Source organism: Rhinoraja longicauda, chromosome 23, assembly GCF_053455715.1.
Source record: "Rhinoraja longicauda isolate Sanriku21f chromosome 23, sRhiLon1.1, whole genome shotgun sequence".
Taxonomy (NCBI): Eukaryota; Metazoa; Chordata; class Chondrichthyes; order Rajiformes; family Arhynchobatidae; genus Rhinoraja; species Rhinoraja longicauda.
Window position 1 is genome coordinate 24,992,711 of NC_135975.1, and position 27,376 is coordinate 25,020,086.

Sequence of the window (27,376 nt, forward strand, 5' to 3'; positions counted from 1 at the left end):
GCACATTGAAAGCTTGGCTTTACATACAAGATAAACATATCATGTACAGTGACTTACAAATGGTGGTAGAGCCAGGAGGCGTAGGGGTCTCTGTCACTGAAGTTGTACTTGGTGCTGTGATGAAGAAAGGATATCAGGAAGCAATAAATATTCAAATGAAATCAACATGTTAAAAAAAATCTATCAGCATGGTCCTTTCAACATGGAGGAAAAGGAGGAATGCCTGTACTTTGCGCAGCAGATAAAAGATTATGTAACGCCGAAGATAACCCATATTTTATCATTTCAGGAAATGAGCCTGCTTCTCGATTGTGTACGTTCTTTGCAACAGCCCTTGGCTCCATTAACCATCCACTAGCTCTCTCTTTCATCTTGCACAATGAACCCAGTCTCTGATGAAGTCACACCTCTTTTGGACACAATGTAGTCGTGACAATCCCTCCACAATTTGCATAAGTTACATGTCTCTAAGTGTGTCATATTCATCTATTCATCATCATGTTGAAAAGATTTTGATCTAAAACTTGATCAATGGCTCTCGGTCAGGGCATGCTGGCCAGTCAAATCATAAATTACATTGATCTCATTCTGCTCACCTAATCAGACCATGCCCAGTATTGCGGATTTCATTTCCAATTTTCTATATCGTTGCTGAATTTCATAGAATTTCAGCTACGCAAATATTCTAATATTCAGCAATGAACCTAGAACCTATGACCTCAATGCACCTATACCGTTACATCCATTATTTGGTTTTACACTTCACACAAGCTTGGAAAGATCTGCTACTTACATGTCGGTGAGGTGCCTGGGGTTGGAGTGGTGCCTGTCCCTACAGTTGTCGATGGCCCAGCGGTGGCTAGAGGATACCAAGGAGCAAAAATTATTCAAAGGATATTCAACATATTTCCTCAAACTTTTAGCAGGATTTTTCCTTTGAACACATATGAAAATGAAATTAATACACACACGATGCCGCAAAGATCGCGACAAGCGAGTAGTCTGTTTATCTTACTGTCACTACAGTAAATGAATCTGTTTTTCAATTATGTAAGCCCATCGCAACAGCTATTTGCATCTTTACCCACCCACGGCCACTATCCTTTATTTTGCACATTCAGCCTCTGCATAAGTTTGTCACTCTTCCTTTGTATTCCATCGGAGTGCCAATTTCTGCTGCACCACACTTACCACTGATTCCATATCTACTAATGTGTCATCACTAACTTTTGCCCATTACCCTGAACGCCTGTAACCTAAAACATAATCTTTGGCACTCGGCCAAAAGATGCTGGACAGCCCCCACAGAAATGTCCATGCTCTCCATTTTCTACCCTCATCAGAATATTCCCAGTATTTGCCATTCGTTTTCAAAATTACTAATGCATTGCCAAATGTCAAAAAATTTGATCTGGAAATACATATATCATTTTGTGTTCAGCCGGTTGTGGGTTTTACTGCAGTTATAGTAATGCCTGTTCCTTCTGTGGTGGTTGTGCCCCACAGATCAAATAGTATAAGAAATGATAATAACGATAATAGAGTTAGACACTGTCATTTGTGTACGCATGATAATCATAACATGGTCTCAATGAAATATGCAATGTTCTCAATGAAATATGCAATGTTCTCAAGTTAGGAGGAGTGGAGTGAATTAATTCATCATTTTTCCTATTGGTATGTTCACACATATTATCGCAATGCTTTGGGCCTGTTATGACTGAATAAGGGCATATATGGGCACTCAACCCAATTTGTAGTTTCACCATTAACAACATCTGGCTCAAGAGTGAAGACGCTGTTATTGATATTTGTCATCAATGTCCTGATCTATGCCATCAATTGACATTGTTCTGTAATAAAACAGCATCACTTCACACAATATAAACCACACTTTCAGTGAATGGTGTTTTTACCAAATTGGGCATGTTTCAAAGGAGGCATGATTGATGTTTTTTTTTCATTATTCTGATATGCATCCAATAAATTATTATCTGAATACATGTTAACCAGTACATTGAAAGCTTGGCTTTACATACAAGATAAACATATCATGTACAGTGACTTACAAATGGTGGTAGAGCCGGGAGGCGTAGGGGTCTCTGTCACTGAAGTTGTACTTGGTGCTGTGATGAAGAAAGGATATCAGGAAGCAATAATTATTCAAATGAAATTAACATATTAAAAAAAATCTATTAGCATGGTCCTTTCAACATGGAGGAAAAGGAGGAATGCCTGTACTTTGCGCAGCAGAGAAAAGATGATGTAACGCCGAAGATAACCCATATTTTATCATTTCAGGAAATGAGCCTTCTTCTCGATTGTGTACGTACTTTGCAACAGCCCTTGGCTCCATTAACCATCCACTAGCTCTCTCTTTCATCTTGCACAGTGAACCCAGTCTCTGATGAAGTCACACCTCTTTTGCTCACAATGTAGTCGTGACAATCCCTCCACATTTTGCATATGTTGCATGTCTCCAAAACTGTCATCTTCATCTATGCATCATCATGTTGAAAAGAATTTGATCTAAAACTTGATCAATGGCTCTTGGTCAGGGAATGCTGGCCAGTCAAATCATAAATTACATTGATCTCATTCTGCTTAGGTAATCAGACCATGCCCAGTATTGCCGATTTCATTTCCAATTTTCTATATCGTTGCTGAATTTCATAGAATTTCAGCTACGCAAATATTCTAATATTCAGCAATGAACTAGAACCTATGACCTCAATGCACCTATACCTTTACATCCATTATTTGGTTTTACACTTCACACAAGCTTGGAAAGATCTACTACTTACATGTCGGTGAGGTGCCTGGGGTTGGAGTGGTGCCTGTCCCTACAGTTGTCGATGGCCCAGCGGTGGCTAGAGGATACCAAGGAGCAAAAATTATTCAAAGGCTATTCACCATATTTCCTCAAACTTTCAGTAGGATTTTTCCTTTCAACACATATGAAAATTAAATTAATACGCACACGATGCCGCAAGGATCGCGCCAAGCGAGTAGTCTGTTTATCTTTCTGTCATTTCAGTAAATGAATCTGTTTTTCAATTATGTAAGCCCATTGCAACAGCTATTTGCATCTTTACCCACCCACTGCCACTTTCCTTTATTTTGCACATTCACCCTCTGGATAGGTTTGTCACTCTTCCTTTATATTCCATCGGAGTGCCAATTTCTGCTGCACCACACTTACCATAGATTCCACATCTAAAGATGTGTCAACACTAACATTGGCCATTACACTGAATGCCTGTAACCTAAAACATAATCTTTGGCACTCGGTCAAAAGATGCTGGACAGCCCCCTCAGAAATGTCCATGCTCTCCATTTTCTTCCCTCGTCAGAATACTCCCAGTATTTGCCATTCGTTTTCAAAATTACTAAGGTATTGCTAATTGTCAAAGAATTTGATCTGGAAATACATATATCACATTGTGTTCACGCAGATTGTGGCTTTTACTGCAGTTGTAGTAATGCCTGTTCCTTCTGTGGTGGTTGTGCCCCACAGATCAAATAGTATAAGAAATGATAAAAGCGATAATTGAGTAGGAGACTGTCATTTCTGTATGCATGATAATCATAACATGGTCTCAATGAAATATGCAATGTTCTCAAGTTAGGACGAGTGGAGTGAATGAATTCATCATTTTTCCTGTTGCTATGTTCACACATATTATCGCAATGCTTTGGGTCTTTCATGACTGAATAAGGGCATATATGGGCACTCATCCCAATTTGTAATTTCACCATTAACAACATCTGGCTCAAGAGTGAAGACGCTGTTATTGATATTTGTCATCAATGTCCTGATCTATGCCATCAATTGACATTGTCATGTAATAAAAAAACATCACTTCACACAATATAAACCACACTTTCAGTGAATGGTGTTTTTACCAATTGGGCAGGTTTCAAAGGAGGCATGATTGATGGTTTTTTTTCATTATTCTGATATGCATCCAATAAATTATTATCTGAATACATGTTAACCAGCACATTGAAAGCTTGGCTTTACATACAAGATAAACATATCATGTACAGTGACTTACAAATGGTGGTAGAGCCAGGAGGCGTAGGGGTCTCTGTCACTGAAGTTGTACTTGGTGCTGTGATGAAGAAAGGATATCAGGAAGCAATAAATATTCAAATGAAATCAACATATTAAAAAAAATCTATCAGCATGGTCCTTTCAACATGGAGGAAAAGGAGGAATGCCTGTACTTTGCGCAGCAGAGAAAAGATTATGTAACTCCGAAGATAACCCATATTTTATCATTTCAGGAAATGAGCCTGCTTCTCGATTGTGTACGTTCTTTGCAACAGCCCTTGGCTCCATTAACCATCCACTAGCTCTCTCTTTCATCTTGCACAATGAACCCAGTCTCTGATGAAGTCACACCTCTTTTGGACACAATGTAGTCGTGACAATCCCTCCACAATTTGCATAAGTTACATGTCTCTAAGTGTGTCATATTCATCTATTCATCATCATGTTGAAAAGATTTTTATCTAAAACTTGATCAATGGCTCTCGGTCAGGGCATGCTGGCCAGTCAAATCATAAATTACATTGATCTCATTCTGCTCACCTAATCAGACCATGCCCAGTATTGCCGATTTCATTTCCAATTTTCTATATCGTTGCTGAATTTCATAGAATTTCAGCTACGCAAATATTCTAATATTCAGCAATGAACCTAGAACCTATGACCTCAATGCACCTATACCGTTACATCCATTATTTGGTTTTACACTTCACACAAGCTTGGAAAGATCTGCTACTTACATGTCGGTGAGGTGCCTGGGGTTGGAGTGGTGCCTGTCCCTACAGTTGTCGATGGCCCAGCGGTGGCTAGAGGATACCAAGGAGCAAAAATTATTCAAAAGGATATTCAACATATTTCCTCAAACTTTTAGCAGGATTTTTCCTTTGAACACATATGAAAACGAAATTAATACACACACGATGCCGCAAAGATCGCGACAAGCGAGTAGTCTGTTTATCTTTCTGTCACTACAGTAAATGAATCTGTTTTTCAATTATGTAAGCCCATCGCAACATCTATTTGCATCTTTACCCACCCACGGCCACTATCCTTTATTTTGCACATTCAGCCTCTGCATAAGTTTGTCACTCTTCCTTTATATTCCATCGGAGTGCCAATTTCTGCTGCACCACACTTACCACTCATTCCATATCTACTAATGTGTCATCACTAACTTTTGCCCATTACCCTGAACGCCTGTAACCTAAAACATAATCTTTGGCACTCGGCCAAAAGATGCTGGACAGCCCCCTCAGAAATGTCCATGCTCTCCATTTTCTACCCTCATCAGAATATTCCCAGTATTTGCCATTCGTTTTCAAAATTACTAATGCATTGCCAAATGTCAAAAAATTTGATCTGGAAATACATATATCACTTTGTGTTCAGCCGGTTGTGGGTTTTACTGCAGTGATAGTAATGCCTGTTCCTTCTGTGGTGGTTGTGCCCCACAGATCAAATAGTATAAGAAATGATAATAACGATAATAGAGTTAGACACTGTCATTTGTGTACGCATGATAATCATAACATGGTCTCAATGAAATATGCAATGTTCTCAATGAAATATGCAATGTTCTCAAGTTAGGAGGAGTGGAGTGAATTAATTCATCATTTTTCCTATTGGTATGTTCACACATATTATCGCAATGCTTTGGGCCTGTTATGACTGAATAAGGGCATATATGGGCACTCAACCCAATTTGTAGTTTCACCATTAACAACATCTGGCTCAAGAGTGAAGACGCTGTTATTGATATTTGTCATCAATGTCCTGATCTATGCCATCAATTGACATTGTTCTGTAATAAAACAGCATCACTTCACACAATATAAACCACACTTTCAGTGAATGGTGTTTTTACCAATTGGGCAGGTTTCAAAGGAGGCATGATTGATGTTTTTTTTTCATTATTCTGATATGCATCCAATAAATTATTATCTGAATACATGTTAACCAGCACATTGGAAGCTTGGCTTTACATACAAGATAAACATATCATGTACAGTGACTTACAAATGGTGGTAGAGCCAGGAGGCGTAGGGGTCTCTGTCACTGAAGTTGTACTTGGTGCTGTGATGAAGAAAGGATATCAGGAAGCAATAATTATTCAAATGAAATCAACATATTAAAAAAAATCTATTAGCATGGTCCTTTCAACATGGAGGAAAAGGAGGAATGCCTGTACTTTGCGCAGCAGAGAAAAGATGATGTAACGCCGAAGATAACCCATATTTTATCATTTCAGGAAATGAGCCTTCTTCTCGATTGTGTACGTTCTTTGCAACAGCCCTTGGCTCCATTAACCATCCACTAGCTCTCTCTTTCATCTTGCACAGTGAACCCAGTCTCTGAATAAGTCACACCTCTTTTGCTCACAATGTAGTCGTGACAATCCCTCCACATTTTGCATACGTTACATGTCTCCAAAACTGTCATCTTCATCTATGCATCATCATGTTGAAAAGAATTTGATCTAAAACTTGATCAATGGCTTTTGGTCAGGGCATGCTGGCCAGTCAAATCATAAATTACATTGATCTCATTCTGCTTAGGTAATCAGACCATGCCCAGTATTGCCGATTTCATTTCCAATTTTCTATATCGTTGCTGAATTTCATAGAATTTCAGCTACGCAAATGTTCTAATATTCAGCAATGAACCTAGAACCTATGACCTCAATGCACCTATACCGTTACATCCATTATTTGGTTTTACACTTCACACAAGCTTGGAAAGATCTGCTACTTACATGTCGGTGAGGTGCCTGGGGTTGGAGTGGTGCCTGTCCCTACAGTTGTCGATGGCCCAGCGGTGGCTAGAGGATACCAAGGAGCAAAAATTATTCAAAGGATATTCAACATATTTCCTCAAACTTTTAGCAGGATTTTTCCTTTGAACACATATGAAAATGAAATTAATACACACACGATGCCGCAAAGATCGCGACAAGCGAGTAGTCTGTTTATCTTTCTGTCACTACAGTAAATGAATCTGTTTTTCAATTATGTAAGCCCATCGCAACAGCTATTTGCATCTTTACCCACCCACGGCCACTATCCTTTATTTTGCACATTCAGCCTCTGCATAAGTTTGTCACTCTTCCTTTGTATTCCATCGGAGTGCCAATTTCTGCTGCACCACACTTACCACTGATTCCATATCTACTAATGTGTCATCACTAACTTTTGCCCATTACCCTGAACGCCTGTAACCTAAAACATAATCTTTGGCACTCGGCCAAAAGATGCTGGACAGCCCCCACAGAAATGTCCATGCTCTCCATTTTCTACCCTCATCAGAATATTCCCAGTATTTGCCATTCGTTTTCAAAATTACTAATGCATTGCCAAATGTCAAAAAATTTGATCTGGAAATACATATATCACTTTGTGTTCAGCCGGTTGTGGGTTTTACTGCAGTTATAGTAATGCCTGTTCCTTCTGTGGTGGTTGTGCCCCACAGATCAAATAGTATAAGAAATGATAATAACGATAATAGAGTTAGACACTGTCATTTGTGTACGCATGATAATCATAACATGGTCTCAATGAAATATGCAATGTTCTCAATGAAATATGCAATGTTCTCAAGTTAGGAGGAGTGGAGTGAATTAATTCATCATTTTTCCTATTGGTATGTTCACACATATTATCGCAATGCTTTGGGCCTGTTATGACTGAATAAGGGCATATATGGGCACTCAACCCAATTTGTAGTTTCACCATTAACAACATCTGGCTCAAGAGTGAAGACGCTGTTATTGATATTTGTCATCAATGTCCTGATCTATGCCATCAATTGACATTGTTCTGTAATAAAACAGCATCACTTCACACAATATAAACCACACTTTCAGTGAATGGTGTTTTTACCAATTGGGCAGGTTTCAAAGGAGGCATGATTGATGTTTTTTTTTCATTATTCTGATATGCATCCAATAAATTATTATCTGAATACATGTTAACCAGCACATTGAAAGCTTGGCTTTACATACAAGATAAACATATCATGTACAGTGACTTACAAATGGTGGTAGAGCCAGGAGGCGTAGGGGTCTCTGTCACTGAAGTTGTACTTGGTGCTGTGATGAAGAAAGGATATCAGGAAGCAATAATTATTCAAATGAAATCAACATATTAAAAAAAATCTATCAGCATGGTCCTTTCAACATGGAGGAAAAGGAGGAATGCCTGTACTTTGCGCAGCAGAGAAAAGATGATGTAACGCCGAAGATAACCCATATTTTATCATTTCAGGAAATGAGCCTGCTTCTCGATTGTGTACGTTCTTTGCAACAGCCCTTGGCTCCATTAACCATCCACTAGCTCGCTCTTTCATCTTGCACAATGAACCCAGTCTCTGATGAAGTCACACCTCTTTTGGACACAATGTAGTCGTGACAATCCCTCCACATTTTGCATAAGTTACATGTCTCTAAGTGTGTCATATTCATCTATTCATCATCATGTTGAAAAGAATTTGATCTAAAACTTGATCAATGGCTCTTGGTCAGGGCATGCTGGCCAGTCAAATCATAAATTACATTGATCTCATTCTGCTCACCTAATCAGACCATGCCCAGTATTGCCGATTTCATTTCCAATTTTCTATATCGTTGCTGAATTTCATAGAATTTCAGCTACGCAAATGTTCTAATATTCAACAATGAACCTAGAACCTATGACCTCAATGCACCTATACCTTTACATCCATTATTTGGTTTTACACTTCACTAGCTTGGAAAGATCTGCTACTTACATGTCGGTGAGGTGCCTGGGGTTGGAGTGGTGCCTGTCCCTACAGTTGTCGATGGCCCAGCGGTGGCTAGAGGATACCAAGGAGCAAAAATTATTCAAAGGATATTCACCATATTTCCTCAAACTTTCTGCAAGATTTTTCCTTTCAACACATATGAAAATGAAATTAATACGCACACGATGCCGCAAGGATCGCGACAAGCGAGTAGTCTGTTTATCTTTCTGTCATTTCAGTAAATGAATCTGTTTTTCAATTATGTAAGCCCATTGCAACAACTATTTGCATCTTTACCCACCCACTGCCACTTTCCTTTATTTTGCACATTCACCCTCTGCATAGGTTTGTCACTCTTCCTTTATATTCCATCGGAGTGCCAATTTCTGCTGCACCACACTTACCATAGATTCCACATCTAAAGATGTGTCAACACTAACATTGGCCATTACCCTGAATGCCTGTAACCTAAAACATAATCTTTGGCACTCGGTCAAAAGATGCTGGACAGCCCCCTCAGAAATGTCCATACTCTCCATTTTCTTCCCTCGTCAGAATACTCCCAGTATTTGCCATTCGTTTTCAAAATTACTAATGTTTTGCTAAATGTCCAAGAATTTGATCTTGAAATACTTATATCACATTGTGTTCACGCAGATTGTGGTTTTTACTGCAGTTGTAGTAATGCCTGTTCCTTCTGTGGTGGTTGTACCCCACAGATCAAATAGTATAAGAAATGATAATAGCGATAATTGAGTAGGAGACTGTCATTTCTGTATGCATGATAATCATAACATGGTCTCAATGAAATATGCGATGTTCTCAAGTTAGGACGAGTGGAGTGAATGAATTCATCATTTTTCCTGTTGCTAAGTTCACACATATTATCGCAATGCTTTGGGTCTTTCATGACCGAATAAGGGCATATATGGGCACTCATCCCAATTTGTAATTTCACCATTAACAACATCTGGCTCAAGAGTGAAGACGCTGTTATTGATATTTGTCATCAATGTCCTGATCTATGCCATCAATTGACATTGTTCTGCAATACAACAGCATCACTTCACACAATATAAACCACACTTTTAGTGAATGGTGTTTTTACCAATTGGGCAGGTTTCAAAGGAGGCATGCTCGATGGTTTTTTTTCATTATTCTGATATGCATCCAATAAATTATTATCTGAATACATCTTAACCAGCACATTGAAAGCTTGGCTTTACATACAAGATAAACATATCATTTACAGTGACTTACAGATGGTGGTAGAGACAGGAGGCGTAGGGGTCTCTGTCACTGAAGTTGTACTTGGTGCTGTGATGAAGAAAGGATATCAGGAAGCAATAATTATTCAAAGGAAATCAACATATTTCAAAAAATCTATCAGCATGGTCCTTTCAACATGGAGGAAAAGGAGGAATGCCTGTACTTTGCGCAGCAGAGAAAAGATTATGTAACGCCGAAGATAACCCATATTTTATCATTTCAGGAAATGAGCCTGCTTCTCAATTGTGTACGTTCTTTGCAACAGCCCTTGGCTCCATTAACCATCCACTAGCTCGCTCTTTCATCTTGCACAATGAACCCAGTCTCTGATGAAGTCACACCTCTTTTGGACACAATGTAGTCGTGACAATCCATCCACATTTTGCATAAGTTACATGTCTCTAAGTGTGTCATATTCATCTATTCATCATCATGTCGAAAAGATTTTGATCTAAAACTTGATCAATGGCACTCGGTCAGGGCATGCTGGCCAGTCAAATCATAAATTACATTGATCTCATTCTGCTCACCTAATCAGACCATGCCCAGTATTGCCGATTTCATTTCCAATTTTCTATATCGTTGCTGAATTTCATAGAATTTCAGCTACGCAAATGTTCTAATATTCAGCAATGAACCTAGAACCTATGACCTCAATGCACCTATACCTTTACATCCATTATTTGGTTTTACACTTCACACCAGCTTGGAAAGATCTGCTACTTACATGTCGGTGAGGTGCCTGGGGTTGGAGTGGTGCCTGTCCCTACAGTTGTCGATGGCCCAGCGGTGGCTAGAGGATACCAAGGAGCAAAAACTATTCAAAGGCTATTCACCATATTTCCTCAAACTTTCAGCAGGATTTTTCCTTTCAACACATATGAAAATGAAATTAATACGCACACGATGCTGCAAGGATCGCGACAAGCGAGTAGTCTGTTTATCTTTCTGTCATTTCAGTAAATGAATCTGTTTTTCAATTATGTAAGCCCATTGCAACAGCTATTTGCATCTTTACCCACCCACTGCCACTTTCCTTTATTTTGCACATTCATCCTCTGCATAGGTTTGTCACTCTTCCTTTATATTCCATCGGAGTGCCAATTTCTGCTGCACCACACTTACCATAGATTCCACATCTAAAGATGTGTCAACACTAACATTGGCCATTACACTGAATGCCTGTAACCTAAAACATAATCTTTGGCACTCGGTCAAAGGATGCTGGACAGCCCCCTCAGAAATGTCCATGCTCTCCATTTTCTTCCCTCGTCAGAATACTCCCAGTATTTGCCATTCGTTTTCAAAATTACTAATGTATTGCTAATTGTCAAAGAATTTGATCTGGAAATACATATATCACTTTGTGTTCAGCCGGTTGTGGGTTTTACTGCAGTTATAGTAATGCCTGTTCCTTCTGTGGTGGTTGTGCCCCACAGATCAAATAGTATAAGAAATGATAATAGCGATAATTGAGTAGGAGACTGTCATTTCTGTACGCATGATAATCATAACATGGTCTCAATTAAATATGCGATGTTCTCAAATTAGGACGAGTGGAGTGAATGAATTCATCATTTTTCCTGTTGCTATGTTCACAAATATTATCGCAATGCTTTGGGTCTGTCATGACCGAATAAGGGCATATATGGGCACTCATCCCAATTTGTAATTTCACCATTAACAACATCTGGCTCAAGAGTGAAGACGCTGGTATTGATATTTATCATCTATGTCCTGATCTATGCCATCAATTGACATTGTTCTGTAATACAACAGCATCACTTCACACAATATAAACCACACTTTTAGTGAATGGTGTTTTTACCAATTGGGCAGGTTTCAAAGGAGGCATGCTTGATGGTTTTTTTTCATTATTCTGATATGCATCCAATAAATTATTATCTGAATACATCTTAACCAGCACATTGAAAGCTTGGCTTTACATACAAGATAAACATATCATTTACAGTGACTTACAGATGGTGGTAGAGCCAGGAGGCGTAGGGGTCTCTGTCACTGAAGTTGTACTTGGTGCTGTGATGAAGAAAGGATATCAGGAAGCAATAATTATTCAAAGGAAATCAACATATTTCAAAAAATCTATCAGCATGGTCCTTTCAACATGGAGGAAAAGGAGGAATGCCTGTACTTTGCGCAGCAGAGAAAAGATTATGTAACGCCGAAGATAACCCATATTTTATCATTTCAGGAAATGAGCCTGCTTCTCGATTGTGTACGTTCTTTGCAACAGCCCTTGGCTCCATTAACCATCCACTAGCTCGTTCTTTCATCTTGCACAATGAACCCAGTCTCTGATGAAGTCACACCTCTTTTGGACACAATGTAGTCGTGATAATCCATCCACATTTTGCATAAGTTACATGTCTCTAAGTGTGTCATATTCATCTATTCATCAGCATGTCGAAAAGATTTTGATCTAAAACTTGATCAATGGCTCTCGGTCAGGGCATGCTGGCCAGTCACATCATAAATTACATTGATCTCATTCTGCTCACCTAATCAGACCATGCCCAGTATTGCCGATTTCATTTCCAATTTTCTATATCGTTGCTGAATTTCATAGAATTTCAGCTACGCAAATATTCTAATATTCAGCAATGAACCTAGAACCTATGACCTCAATGCACCTATACCGTTACATCCATTATTTGGTTTTACACTTCACACCAGCTTGGAAAGATCTGCTACTTACATGTCGGTGAGGTGCCTGGGATTGGAGTGATGCCTGTCCCTACAGTTGTCGATGGCCCAGCGGTGGCTAGAGGATACCAAGGAGCAAAAATTATTCAAGGGATATTCAACATATTTCCTCAAACTATTAGCAGGATTTTTCCTTTGAACACATATGAAAATGAAATTAATACACACACGATGCCGCAAAGATCGCGACAAGCGAGTAGTCTGTTTATCTTTCTGTCATTTCAGTAAATGAATCTGTTTTTCAATTATGTAAGCCCATTGCAACAGCTATTTGCATCTTTACCCACCCACTGTCACTTTCCTTTATTTTGCACATTCACCCTCTGCATAGGTTTGTCACTCTTCCTTTATATTCCATCGGAGTGCCAATTTCAGCTGCACCACACTTACCATAGATTCCACATCTAAAGATGTGTCAACACTAACATTGGCCATTACCCTGAATGCCTGTAACCTAAAACATAATCTTTGGCACTCGGTCAAAAGATGCTGGACAGCCCCCTCAGAAATGTCCATGCTCTCCATTTTCTTCCCTCGTCAGAATACTCCCAGTATTTGCCATTCGTTTTCAAAATTACTAATGTATTGCTAAATGTCCAAGAATTTGATCTTGAAATACATATATCACATTGTGTTCACGCAGATTGTGGTTTTTACTGCAGTTGTAGTAATGCCTGTTCCTTCTGTGGTGGTTGTACCCCACAGATCAAATAGTATAAGAAATGATAATAGCGATAATTGAGTAGGAGTCTGTCATTTCTGTATGCATGATAATCATAACATGGTCTCAATGAAATATGCGATGTTCTCAAGTTAGGACGAGTGGAGTGAATGAATTCATCATTTTTCCTGTTGCTATGTTCATACATATTATCGCAATGCTTTGGGTCTGTCATGACCGAATAAGGGCATATATGGGCACTCATCCCAATTTGTAATTTCACCATTAACAACATCTGGCTCAAGAGTGAAGACGCTGGTATTGATATTTGTCATCAATGTCCTGATCTATGCCATCAATTGACATTGTTCTGTAATACAACAGCATCACTTCACACAATATAAACCACACTTTTAGTGAATGGTGTTTTTACCAATTGGGCAGGTTTCAAAGGAGGCATGCTTGATGTTTTTTTTTCATTATTCTGATATGCATCCAATAAATTATTATCTGAATACATCTTAACCAGCACATAGAAAGCTTGGCTTTACATACAAGATAAACATATCATTTACAGTGACTTACAGATGGTGGTAGAGCCAGGAGGCGTAGGGGTCTCTGTCACTGAAGTTGTACTTGGTGCTGTGATGAAGAAAGGATATCAGGAAGCAATAATTATTCAAAGGAAATCAACATATTTCAAAAAATCTATCAGCATGGTCCTTTCAACATGGAGGAAAAGGAGGAATGCCTGTACTTTGCGCAGCAGAGAAAAGATTATGTAACGCCGAAGATAACCCATATTTTATCATTTCAGGAAATGAGGCTGCTTCTCGATTGTGTACGTTCTTTGCAACAGCCCTTGGCTCCATTAACCATCCACTAGCTCGCTCTTTCATCTTGCACAATGAACCCAGTCTCTGATGAAGTCACACCTCTTTTGGACACAATGTAGTCGTGACAATCCCTCCACATTTTGCATACGTTACATGTCTCCAAAACTGTCATCTTCATCTATGCATCATCATGTTGAAAAGAATTTGATCTAAAACTTGATCAATGGCTTTTGGTCAGGGCATGCTGGCCAGTCAAATCATAAATTACATTGATCTCATTCTGCTCACCTAATCAGACCATGCCCAGTATTGCCGATTTCATTTCCAATTTTCTATATCGTTGCTGAATTTCATAGAATTTCAGCTACGCAAATGTTCTAATATTCAGCAATGAACCTAGAACCTATGACCTCAATGCACCTATACCTTTACACCCATTATTTGGTTTTACACTTCACACAAGCTTGGAAAGATCTACTACTTACATGTCGGTGAGGTGCCTGGGGTTGGAGTGGTGCCTGTCCCTACAGTTGTCGATGGCCCAGCGGTGGCTAGAGGATACCAAGGAGCAAAAATTATTCAAAGGCTATTCACCATATTTCCTCAAACTTTCAGCAGGATTTTTCCTTTCAACACATATGAAAATGAAATTAATACGCACACGATGCCGCAAGGATCGCGACAAGCGAGTAGTCTGTTTATCTTTCTGTTATTTCAGTAAATGAATCTGTTTTTCAATTATGTAAGCCCATTGCAACAGATATTTGCATCTTTACCCACCCACTGCCACTTTCCTTTATTTTGCACATTCACCCTCTGCATAGGTTTGTCACTCTTCCTTTATATTCCATCGGAGTGCCAATTTCTGCTGCACCACACTGACCATAGATTCCACATCTAAAGATGTGTCAACACTAACATTGGCCACTACACTGAATGCCTGTAACCTAAAACATAATCTTTGGCACTCGGTCAAAAGATGCTGGACAGCCCCCTCAGAAATGTCCATGCTCTCCATTTTCTTCCCTCGTCAGAATACTCCCAGTATTTGCCATTCGTTTTCAAAATTACTAATGTATTGCTAATTGTCAAAGAATTTGATCTGGAAATACATATATCACATTGTGTTCACGCAGATTGTGGCTTTTACTGCAGTTGTAGTAATGCCTGTTCCTTCTGTGGTGGTTGTGCCCCACAGATCAAATAGTATAAGAAAGGATAAAAGCGATAATTGAGTAGGAGACTGTCATTTCTGTATGCATGATAATCATAACATGGTCTCAATGAAATATGCAATGTTCTCAAGTTAGGACGAGTGGAGTGAATGAATTCATCATTTTTCCTGTTGCTATGTTCACACATATTATCGCAATGCTTTGGGTCTTTCATGACTGAATAAGGGCATATATGGGCACTCATCCCAATTTGTAATTTCACCATTAACAACATCTGGCTCAAGAGTGAAGACGCTGTTATTGATATTTGTCATCAATGTCCTGATCTATGCCATCAATTGACATTGTCCTGTAATAAAAAAACATCACTTCACACAATATAAACCACACTTTCAGTGAATGGTGTTTTTACCAATTGGGCAGGTTTCAAAGGAGGCATGATTGATGGTTTTTTTTCATTATTCTGATATGCATCCAATAAATTATTATCTGAATACATGTTAACCAGCACATTGAAAGCTTGGCTTTACATTCAAGATAAACATATCATGTACAGTGACTTACAAATGGTGGTAGAGCCAGGAGGCGTAGGGGTCTCTGTCACTGAAGTTGTACTTGGTGCTGTGATGAAGAAAGGATATCAGGAAGCAATAAATATTCAAATGAAATCAACATATTAAAAAAAATCTATCAGCATGGTCCTTTCAACATGGAGGAAAAGGAGGAATGCCTGTACTTTGCGCAGCAGAGAAAAGATTATGTAACGCCGAAGATAACCCATATTTTATCATTTCAGGAAATGAGCCTGCTTCTCGATTGTGTACGTTCTTTGCAACAGCCCTTGGCTCCATTAACCATCCACTAGCTCTCTCTTTCATCTTGCACAATGAACCCAGTCTCTGAAGTCACACCTCTTTTGTACACAATGTAGTCGTGACAATCCCTCCACAATTTGCATAAGTTACATGTCTCTAAGTGTGTCATATTCATCTATTCATCATCATGTTGAAAAGATTTTGATCTAAAACTTGATCAATGGCTCTCGGTCAGGGCATGCTGGCCAGTCAAATCATAAATTACATTGATCTCATTCTGCTCACCTAATCAGACCATGCCCAGTATTGCCGATTTCATTTACAATTTTCTATATCGTTGCTGAATTTCATAGAATTTCAGCTACGCAAATATTCTAATATTCAGCAATGAACCTAGAACCTATGACCTCAATGCACCTATACAGTTACATCCATTATTTGGTTTTACACTTCACACAAGCTTGGAAAGATCTGCTACTTACATGTCGGTGAGGTGCCTGGGGTTGGAGTGGTGCCTGTCCCTACAGTTGTCGATGGCCCAGCGGTGGCTAGAGGATACCAAGGAGCAAAAATTATTCAAAGGATATTCAACATAGTTCCTCAAACTTTTAGCAGGATTTTTCCTTTGAACACATATGAAAATGAAATTAATACACACACGATGCCGCAAAGATCGCGACAAGCGAGTAGTCTGTTTATCTTTCTGTCACTACAGTAAATGAATCTGTTTTTCAATTATGTAAGCCCATCGCAACAGCTATTTGCATCTTTACCCACCCACGGCCACTATCCTTTATTTTGCACATTCAGCCTCTGCATAAGTTTGTCACTCTTCCTTTATATTCCATCGGAGTGCCAATTTCTGCTGCACCACACTTACCACTGATTCCATATCTACTAATGTGTCATCACTAACTTTTGCCCATTACCCTGAACGCCTGTAACCTAAAACATAATCTTTGGCACTCGGCCAAAAGATGCTGGACAGCCCCCTCAGAAATGTCCATGCTCTCCATTTTCTACCCTCATCAGAATATTCCCAGTATTTGCCATTCGTTTTCAAAATTACTAATGCATTGCCAAATGTCAAAAAATTTGATCTGGAAATACATATATCACTTTGTGTTCAGCCGGTTGTGGGTTTTACTGCAGTTATAGTAATGCCTGTTCCTTCTGTGGTGGTTGTGCCCCACAGATCAAATAGTATAAGAAATGATAATAACGATAATAGAGTTAGACACTGTCATTTGTGTACGCATGATAATCATAACATGGTCTCAATGAAATATGCAATGTTCTCAATGAAATATGCAATGTTCTCAAGTTAGGACGAGTGGAGTGAATTAATTCATCATTTTTCTTATTGGTATGTTCACACATATTATCGGAATGCTTTGGGCCTGTTATGACTGAATAAGGGCATATATGGGCACTCAACCCAATTTGTAGTTTCACCATTAACAACATCTGGCTCAAGAGTGAAGACGCTGTTATTGATATTTGTCATCAATGTCCTGATCTATGCCATCAATTGACATTGTTCTGTAATAAAACAGCATCACTTCACACAATATAAACCACACTTTCAGTGAATGGTGTTTTTACCAATTGGGCAGGTTTCAAAGGAGGCATGATTGATGTTTTTTTTTCATTATTCTGATATGCATCCAATAAATTATTATCTGAATACATGTTAACCAGCACATTGAAAGCTTGGCTTTACATACAAGATAAACATATCATGTACAGTGACTTACAAATGGTGGTAGAGCCAGGAGGCGTAGGGGTCTCTGTCACTGAAGTTGTACTTGTTGCTGTGATGAAGAAAGGATATCAGGAAGCAATAATTATTCAAATGAAATCAACATATTAAAAAAAATCTATTAGCATGGTCCTTTCAACATGGAGGAAAAGGAGGAATGCCTGTACTTTGCGCAGCAGAGAAAAGATGATGTAACGCCGAAGATAACCCATATTTTATCATTTCAGGAAATGAGCCTTCTTCTCGATTGTGTACGTTCTTTGCAACAGCCCTTGGCTCCATTAACCATCCACTAGCTCTCTCTTTCATCTTGCACAGTGAACCCAGTCTCTGATGAAGTCACACCTCTTTTGCTCACAATGTAGTCGTGACAATCCCTCCACATTTTGCATATGTTACATGTCTCCAAAACTGTCATCTTCATCTATGCATCATCATGTTGAAAAGAATTTGATCTAAAACTTGATCAATGGCTCTTGGTCAGGGCATGCTGGCCAGTCAAATCATAAATTACATTGATCTCATTCTGCTTAGGTAATCAGACCATGCCTAGTATTGCCGATTTCATTTCCAATTTTCTATATCGTTGCTGAATTTCATAGAATTTCAGCTACGCAAATGTTCTAATATTCAGCAATGAACCTAGAACCTATGACCTCAATGCACCTATACCTTTACACCCATTATTTGGTTTTACACTTCACACAAGCTTGGAAAGATCTACTACTTACATGTCGGTGAGGTGCCTGGGGTTGGAGTGGTGCCTGTCCCTACAGTTGTCGATGGCCCAGCGGTGGCTAGAGGATACCAAGGAGCAAAAATTATTCAAAGGCTATTCACCATATTTCCTCAAACTTTCAGCAGGATTTTTCCTTTCAACACATATGAAAATGAAATTAATACGCACACGATGCCGCAAGGATCGCGACAAGCGAGTAGTCTGTTTATCTTTCTGTCATTTCAGTAAATGAATCTGTTTTTCAATTATGTAAGCCCATTGCAACAGCTATTTGCATCTTTACCCACCCACTGCCACTTTCCTTTATTTTGCACATTCACCCTCTGCATAGGTTTGTCACTCTTCCTTTATATTCCATCGGAGTGCCAATTTCTGCTGCACCACACTTACCATAGATTCCACATCTAAAGATGTGTCAACACTAACATTGGCCATTACACTGAATGCCTGTAACCTAAAACATAATCTTTGGCACTCGGTCAAAAGATGCTGGACAGCCCCCTCAGAAATGTCCATGCTCTCCATTTTCTTCCCTCGTCAGAATACTCCCAGTATTTGCCATTCGTTTTCAAAATTACTAATGTATTGCTAATTGTCAAAGAATTTGATCTGGAAATACATATATCACATTGTGTTCACGCAGATTGTGGCTTTTACTGCAGTTGTAGTAATGCCTGTTCCTTCTGTGGTGGTTCTGCCCCACAGATCAAATAGTATAAGAAATGATAAAAGCGATAATTGAGTAGGAGACTGTCATTTCTGTATGCATGATAATCATAACATGGTCTCAATGAAATATGCAATGTTCTCAAGTTAGGACGAGTGGAGTGAATGAATTCATCATTTTTCCTGTTGCTATGTTCACACATATTATCGCAATGCTTTGGGTCTTTCATGACTGAATAAGGGCATATATGGGCACTCATCCCAATTTGTAATTTCACCATTAACAACATCTGGCTCAAGAGTGAAGACGCTGTTATTGATATTTGTCATCAATGTCCTGATCTATGCCATCAATTGACATTGTCATGTAATAAAAAAACATCACTTCACACAATATAAACCACACTTTCAGTGAATGGTGTTTTTACCAATTGGGCAGGTTTCAAAGGAGGCATGCTCGATGGTTTTTTTTCATTATTCTGATATGCATCCAATAAATTATTATCTGAATACATCTTAACCAGCACATTGAAAGCTTGGCTTTACATACAAGATAAACATATCATTTACAGTGACTTACAGATGGTGGTAGAGACAGGAGGCGTAGGGGTCTCTGTCACTGAAGTTGTACTTGGTGCTGTGATGAAGAAAGGATATCAGGAAGCAATAATTATTCAAAGGAAATCAACATATTTCAAAAAATCTATCAGCATGGTCCTTTCAACATGGAGGAAAAGGAGGAATGCCTGTACTTTGCGCAGCAGAGAAAAGATTATGTAACGCCGAAGATAACCCATATTTTATCATTTCAGGAAATGAGCCTGCTTCTCGATTGTGTACGTTCTTTGCAACAGCCCTTGGCTCCATTAACCATCCACTAGCTCGCTCTTTCATCTTGCACAATGAACCCAGTCTCTGATGAAGTCACACCTCTTTTGGACACAATGTAGTCGTGACAATCCATCCACATTTTGCATAAGTTACATGTCTCTAAGTGTGTCATATTCATCTATTCATCATCATGTCGAAAAGATTTTGATCTAAAACTTGATCAATGGCACTCGGTCAGGGCATGCTGGCCAGTCAAATCATAAATTACATTGATCTCATTCTGCTCACCTAATCAGACCATGCCCAGTATTGCCGATTTCATTTCCAATTTTCTATATCGTTGCTGAATTTCATAGAATTTCAGCTACGCAAATGTTCTAATATTCAGCAATGAACCTAGAACCTATGACCTCAATGCACCTATACCTTTACATCCATTATTTGGTTTTACACTTCACACCAGCTTGGAAAGATCTGCTACTTACATGTCGGTGAGGTGCCTGGGGTTGGAGTGGTGCCTGTCCCTACAGTTGTCGATGGCCCAGCGGTGGCTAGAGGATACCAAGGAGCAAAAACTATTCAAAGGCTATTCACCATATTTCCTCAAACTTTCAGCAGGATTTTTCCTTTCAACACATATGAAAATGAAATTAATACGCACACGATGCTGCAAGGATCGCGACAAGCGAGTAGTCTGTTTATCTTTCTGTCATTTCAGTAAATGAATCTGTTTTTCAATTATGTAAGCCCATTGCAACAGCTATTTGCATCTTTACCCACCCACTGCCACTTTCCTTTATTTTGCACATTCATCCTCTGCATAGGTTTGTCACTCTTCCTTTATATTCCATCGGAGTGCCAATTTCTGCTGCACCACACTTACCATAGATTCCACATCTAAAGATGTGTCAACACTAACATTGGCCATTACACTGAATGCCTGTAACCTAAAACATAATCTTTGGCACTCGGTCAAAGGATGCTGGACAGCCCCCTCAGAAATGTCCATGCTCTCCATTTTCTTCCCTCGTCAGAATACTCCCAGTATTTGCCATTCGTTTTCAAAATTACTAATGTATTGCTAATTGTCAAAGAATTTGATCTGGAAATACATATATCACTTTGTGTTCAGCCGGTTGTGGGTTTTACTGCAGTTATAGTAATGCCTGTTCCTTCTGTAGTGGTTGTGCCCCACAGATCAAATAGTATAAGAAATGATAATAGCGATAATTGAGTAGGAGACTGTCATTTCTGTATGCATGATAATCATAACATGGTCTCAATTAAATATGCGATGTTCTCAAATTAGGACGAGTGGAGTGAATGAATTCATCATTTTTCCTGTTGCTATGTTCACACATATTATCGCAATGCTTTGGGTCTGTCATGACCGAATAAGGGCATATATGGGCACTCATCCCAATTTGTAATTTCACCATTAACAACATCTGGCTCAAGAGTGAAGACGCTGGTATTGATATTTATCATCTATGTCCTGATCTATGCCATCAATTGACATTGTTCTGTAATACAACAGCATCACTTCACACAATATAAACCACACTTTTAGTGAATGGTGTTTTTACCAATTGGGCAGGTTTCAAAGGAGGCATGCTTGATGGTTTTTTTTCATTATTCTGATATGCATCCAATAAATTATTATCTGAATACATCTTAACCAGCACATTGAAAGCTTGGCTTTACATACAAGATAAACATATCATTTACAGTGACTTACAGATGGTGGTAGAGCCAGGAGGCGTAGGGGTCTCTGTCACTGAAGTTGTACTTGGTGCTGTGATGAAGAAAGGATATCAGGAAGCAATAATTATTCAAAGGAAATCAACATATTTCAAAAAATCTATCAGCATGGTCCTTTCAACATGGAGGAAAAGGAGGAATGCCTGTACTTTGCGCAGCAGAGAAAAGATTATGTAACGCCGAAGATAACCCATATTTTATCATTTCAGGAAATGAGCCTGCTTCTCGATTGTGTACGTTCTTTGCAACAGCCCTTGGCTCCATTAACCATCCACTAGCTCGTTCTTTCATCTTGCACAATGAACCCAGTCTCTGATGAAGTCACACCTCTTTTGGACACAATGTAGTCGTGATAATCCATCCACATTTTGCATAAGTTACATGTCTCTAAGTGTGTCATATTCATCTATTCATCAGCATGTCGAAAAGATTTTGATCTAAAACTTGATCAATGGCTCTCGGTCAGGGCATGCTGGCCAGTCACATCATAAATTACATTGATCTCATTCTGCTCACCTAATCAGACCATGCCCAGTATTGCCGATATCATTTCAAATTTTCTATATCGTTGCTGAATTTCATAGAATTTCAGCTACGCAAATATTCTAATATTCAGCAATGAACCTAGAACCTATGACCTCAATGCACCTATACCGTTACATCCATTATTTGGTTTTACACTTCACACCAGCTTGGAAAGATCTGCTACTTACATGTCGGTGAGGTGCCTGGGATTGGAGTGATGCCTGTCCCTACAGTTGTCGATGGCCCAGCGGTGGCTAGAGGATACCAAGGAGCAAAAATTATTCAAGGGATATTCAACATATTTCCTCAAACTATTAGCAGGATTTTTCCTTTGAACACATATGAAAATGAAATTAATACACACACGATGCCGCAAAGATCGCGACAAGCGAGTAGTCTGTTTATCTTTCTGTCATTTCAGTAAATGAATCTGTTTTTCAATTATGTAAGCCCATTGCAACAGCTATTTGCATCTTTACCCACCCACTGTCACTTTCCTTTATTTTGCACATTCACCCTCTGCATAGGTTTGTCACTCTTCCTTTATATTCCATCGGAGTGCCAATTTCAGCTGCACCACACTTACCATAGATTCCACATCTAAAGATGTGTCAACACTAACATTGGCCATTACCCTGAATGCCTGTAACCTAAAACATAATCTTTGGCACTCGGTCAAAAGATGCTGGACAGCCCCCTCAGAAATGTCCATGCTCTCCATTTTCTTCCCTCGTCAGAATACTCCCAGTATTTGCCATTCGTTTTCAAAATTACTAATGTATTGCTAAATGTCCAAGAATTTGATCTTGAAATACATATATCACATTGTGTTCACGCAGATTGTGGTTTTTACTGCAGTTGTAGTAATGCCTGTTCCTTCTGTGGTGGTTGTACCCCACAGATCAAATAGTATAAGAAATGATAATAGCGATAATTGAGTAGGAGTCTGTCATTTCTGTATGCATGATAATCATAACATGGTCTCAATGAAATATGCGATGTTCTCAAGTTAGGACGAGTGGAGTGAATGAATTCATCATTTTTCCTGTTGCTATGTTCATACATATTATCGCAATGCTTTGGGTCTGTCATGACCGAATAAGGGCATATATGGGCACTCATCCCAATTTGTAATTTCACCATTAACAACATCTGGCTCAAGAGTGAAGACGCTGGTATTGATATTTGTCATCAATGTCCTGATCTATGCCATCAATTGACATTGTTCTGTAATACAACAGCATCACTTCACACAATATAAACCACACTTTTAGTGAATGGTGTTTTTACCAATTGGGCAGGTTTCAAAGGAGGCATGCTTGATGGTTTTTTTTCATTATTCTGATATGCATCCAATAAATTATTATCTGAATACATCTTAACCAGCACATAGAAAGCTTGGCTTTACATACAAGATAAACATATCATTTACAGTGACTTACAGATGGTGGTAGAGCCAGGAGGCGTAGGGGTCTCTGTCACTGAAGTTGTACTTGGTGCTGTGATGAAGAAAGGATATCAGGAAGCAATAATTATTCAAAGGAAATCAACATATTTCAAAAAATCTATCAGCATGGTCCTTTCAACATGGAGGAAAAGGAGGAATGCCTGTACTTTGCGCAGCAGAGAAAAGATTATGTAACGCCGAAGATAACCCATATTTTATCATTTCAGGAAATGAGGCTGCTTCTCGATTGTGTACGTTCTTTGCAACAGCCCTTGGCTCCATTAACCATCCACTAGCTCTCTCTTTCATCTTGCACAGTGAACCCAGTCTCTGATGAAGTCACACCTCTTTTGCTCACAATGTAGTCGTGACAATCCCTCCACATTTTGCATATGTTACATGTCTCCAAAACTGTCATCTTCATCTATGCATCATCATGTTGAAAAGAATTTGATCTAAAACTTGATCAATGGCTCTTGGTCAGGGCATGCTGGCCAGTCAAATCATAAATTACATTGATCTCATTCTGCTTAGGTAATCAGACCATGCCTAGTATTGCCGATTTCATTTCCAATTTTCTATATCGTTGCTGAATTTCATAGAATTTCAGCTACGCAAATGTTCTAATATTCAGCAATGAACCTAGAACCTATGACCTCAATGCACCTATACCTTTACACCCATTATTTGGTTTTACACTTCACACAAGCTTGGAAAGATCTACTACTTACATGTCGGTGAGGTGCCTGGGGTTGGAGTGGTGCCTGTCCCTACAGTTGTCGATGGCCCAGCGGTGGCTAGAGGATACCAAGGAGCAAAAATTATTCAAAGGCTATTCACCATATTTCCTCAAACTTTCAGCAGGATTTTTCCTTTCAACACATATGAAAATGAAATTAATACGCACACGATGCCGCAAGGATCGCGACAAGCGAGTAGTCTGTTTATCTTTCTGTCATTTCAGTAAATGAATCTGTTTTTCAATTATGTAAGCCCATTGCAACAGCTATTTGCATCTTTACCCACCCACTGCCACTTTCCTTTATTTTGCACATTCACCCTCTGCATAGGTTTGTCACTCTTCCTTTATATTCCATCGGAGTGCCAATTTCTGCTGCACCACACTTACCATAGATTCCACATCTAAAGATGTGTCAACACTAACATTGGCCATTACACTGAATGCCTGTAACCTAAAACATAATCTTTGGCACTCGGTCAAAAGATGCTGGACAGCCCCCTCAGAAATGTCCATGCTCTCCATTTTCTTCCCTCGTCAGAATACTCCCAGTATTTGCCATTCGTTTTCAAAATTACTAATGTATTGCTAATTGTCAAAGAATTTGATCTGGAAATACATATATCACATTGTGTTCACGCAGATTGTGGCTTTTACTGCAGTTGTAGTAATGCCTGTTCCTTCTGTGGTGGTTGTGCCCCACAGATCAAATAGTATAAGAAATGATAAAAGCGATAATTGAGTAGGAGACTGTCATTTCTGTATGCATGATAATCATAACATGGTCTCAATGAAATATGCAATGTTCTCAAGTTAGGACGAGTGGAGTGAATGAATTCATCATTTTTCCTGTTGCTATGTTCACACATATTATCGCAATGCTTTGGGTCTTTCATGACTGAATAAGGGCATATATGGGCACTCATCCCAATTTGTAATTTCACCATTAACAACATCTGCCTCAAGAGTGAAGACGCTGTTATTGATATTTGTCATCAATGTCCTGATCTATGCCATCAATTGACATTGTCATGTAATAAAAAAACATCACTTCACACAATATAAACCACACTTTCAGTGAATGGTGTTTTTACCAATTGGGCAGGTTTCAAAGGAGGCATGATTGATGGTTTTTTTTCATTATTCTGATATGCATCCAATAAATTATTATCTGAATATATGTTAACCAGCACATTGAAAGCTTGGCTTTACATACAAGATAAACATATCATGTACAGTGACTTACAAATGGTGGTAGAGCCAGGAGGCGTAGGGGTCTCTGTCACTGAAGTTGTACTTGGTGCTGTGATGAAGAAAGGATATCAGGAAGCAATAATTATTCAAATGAAATCAACATATTAAAAAAAATCTATCAGCATGGTCCTTTCAACATGGAGGAAAAGGTGGAATGCCTGTACTTTGCGCAGCAGAGAAAAGATGATGTAACGCCGAAGATAACCCATATTTTATCATTTCAGGAAATGAGCCTGCTTCTCGATTGTGTACGTTCTTTGCAACAGTCCTTGGCTCCATTAACCATCCACTAGCTCTCTCTTTCATCTTGCACAATGAACCCATTCTCTGATGAAGTCACACCTCTTTTGTACACAATGTAGTCGTGACAATCCCTCCACAATTTGCATAAGTTACATGTCTCTAAGTGTGTCATATTCATCTATTCATCATCATGTTGAAAAGAATTTGATCTAAAACTTGATCAATGGCTCTCGGTCAGGGCATGCTGGCCAGTCAAATCATAAATTACATTGATCTCATTCTGCTCACCTAATCAGACCATGCCCAATATTGCCGATTTCATTTCCAATTTTCTATATCGTTGCTGAATTTCATAGAATGTCAGCTACGCAAATATTCTAATATTCAGCAATGAACCTAGAACCTATGACCTCAATGCACCTATACCGTTACATCCATTATTTGGTTTTACACTTCACACAAGCTTGGAAAGATCTGCTACCTACATGTCGGTGAGGTGCCTGGGGTTGGAGTGGTGCCTGTCCCTACAGTTGTCGATGGCCCAGCGGTGGCTAGATGATACCAAGGAGCAAAAATTATTCAAAGGATATTCAACATATTTCCTCAAACTTTTAGCAGGATTTTTCCTTTGAACACATATGAAAATGAAATTAATACACACACGATGCCGCAAAAATCGCGACAAGCGAGTAGTCTGTTTATCTTTCTGTCACTACAGTAAATGAATCTGTTTTTCAATTATGTAAGCCCATCGCAACAGCTATTTGCATCTTTACCCACCCACGGCCACTATCCTTTATTTTGCACATTCAGTCTCTGCATAAGTTTGTCACTCTTCCTTTATATTCCATCGGAGTGCCAATTTCTGCTGCACCACACTTACCACTGATTCCATATCTACTAATGTGTCATCACTAACTTTTGCCCATTACCCTGAACGCCTGTAACCTAAAACATAATCATTGGCACTCGGCCAAAAGATGCTGGACAGCCCCCTCAGAAATGTCCATGCTCTCCATTTTCTTCCCTCGTCAGAATACTCCCAGTATTTGCCATTCGTTTTCAAAATTACTAATGTATTGCTAAATGTCAAAGAATTTGATCTGGAAATACATATATC

At 39.0% G+C, this 27,376-nt stretch overlaps 1 protein-coding gene and 1 long non-coding RNA gene across 2 annotated transcripts in view; both read right to left on the reverse strand.

The window, feature by feature from the left end:
• LOC144604797 (uncharacterized) overlaps nucleotides 1–27,376 on the reverse strand; it is a 142,588-nt gene that overhangs the window by 99,491 nt on the left and 15,721 nt on the right. The window contains exons 7-10 of the mRNA XM_078419461.1: nucleotides 20,037–20,093; nucleotides 14,049–14,105; nucleotides 12,795–12,860; nucleotides 12,059–12,115 (exon numbers count right to left, since the gene is read on the reverse strand). Of these exons, the coding sequence (XP_078275587.1) occupies nucleotides 12,059–12,115; nucleotides 12,795–12,860; nucleotides 14,049–14,105; nucleotides 20,037–20,093 (237 nt within the window). The remainder of the gene's footprint in view (nucleotides 1–12,058; nucleotides 12,116–12,794; nucleotides 12,861–14,048; nucleotides 14,106–20,036; nucleotides 20,094–27,376) is intronic.
• LOC144604951 (uncharacterized) lies at nucleotides 22,026–24,076 on the reverse strand. The gene is made up of 3 exons (XR_013548789.1): nucleotides 24,016–24,076; nucleotides 22,762–22,827; nucleotides 22,026–22,082 (listed from the first exon to the last, which is right to left on the reverse strand). It is a non-coding gene; the product is annotated as an uncharacterized LOC144604951 (long non-coding RNA).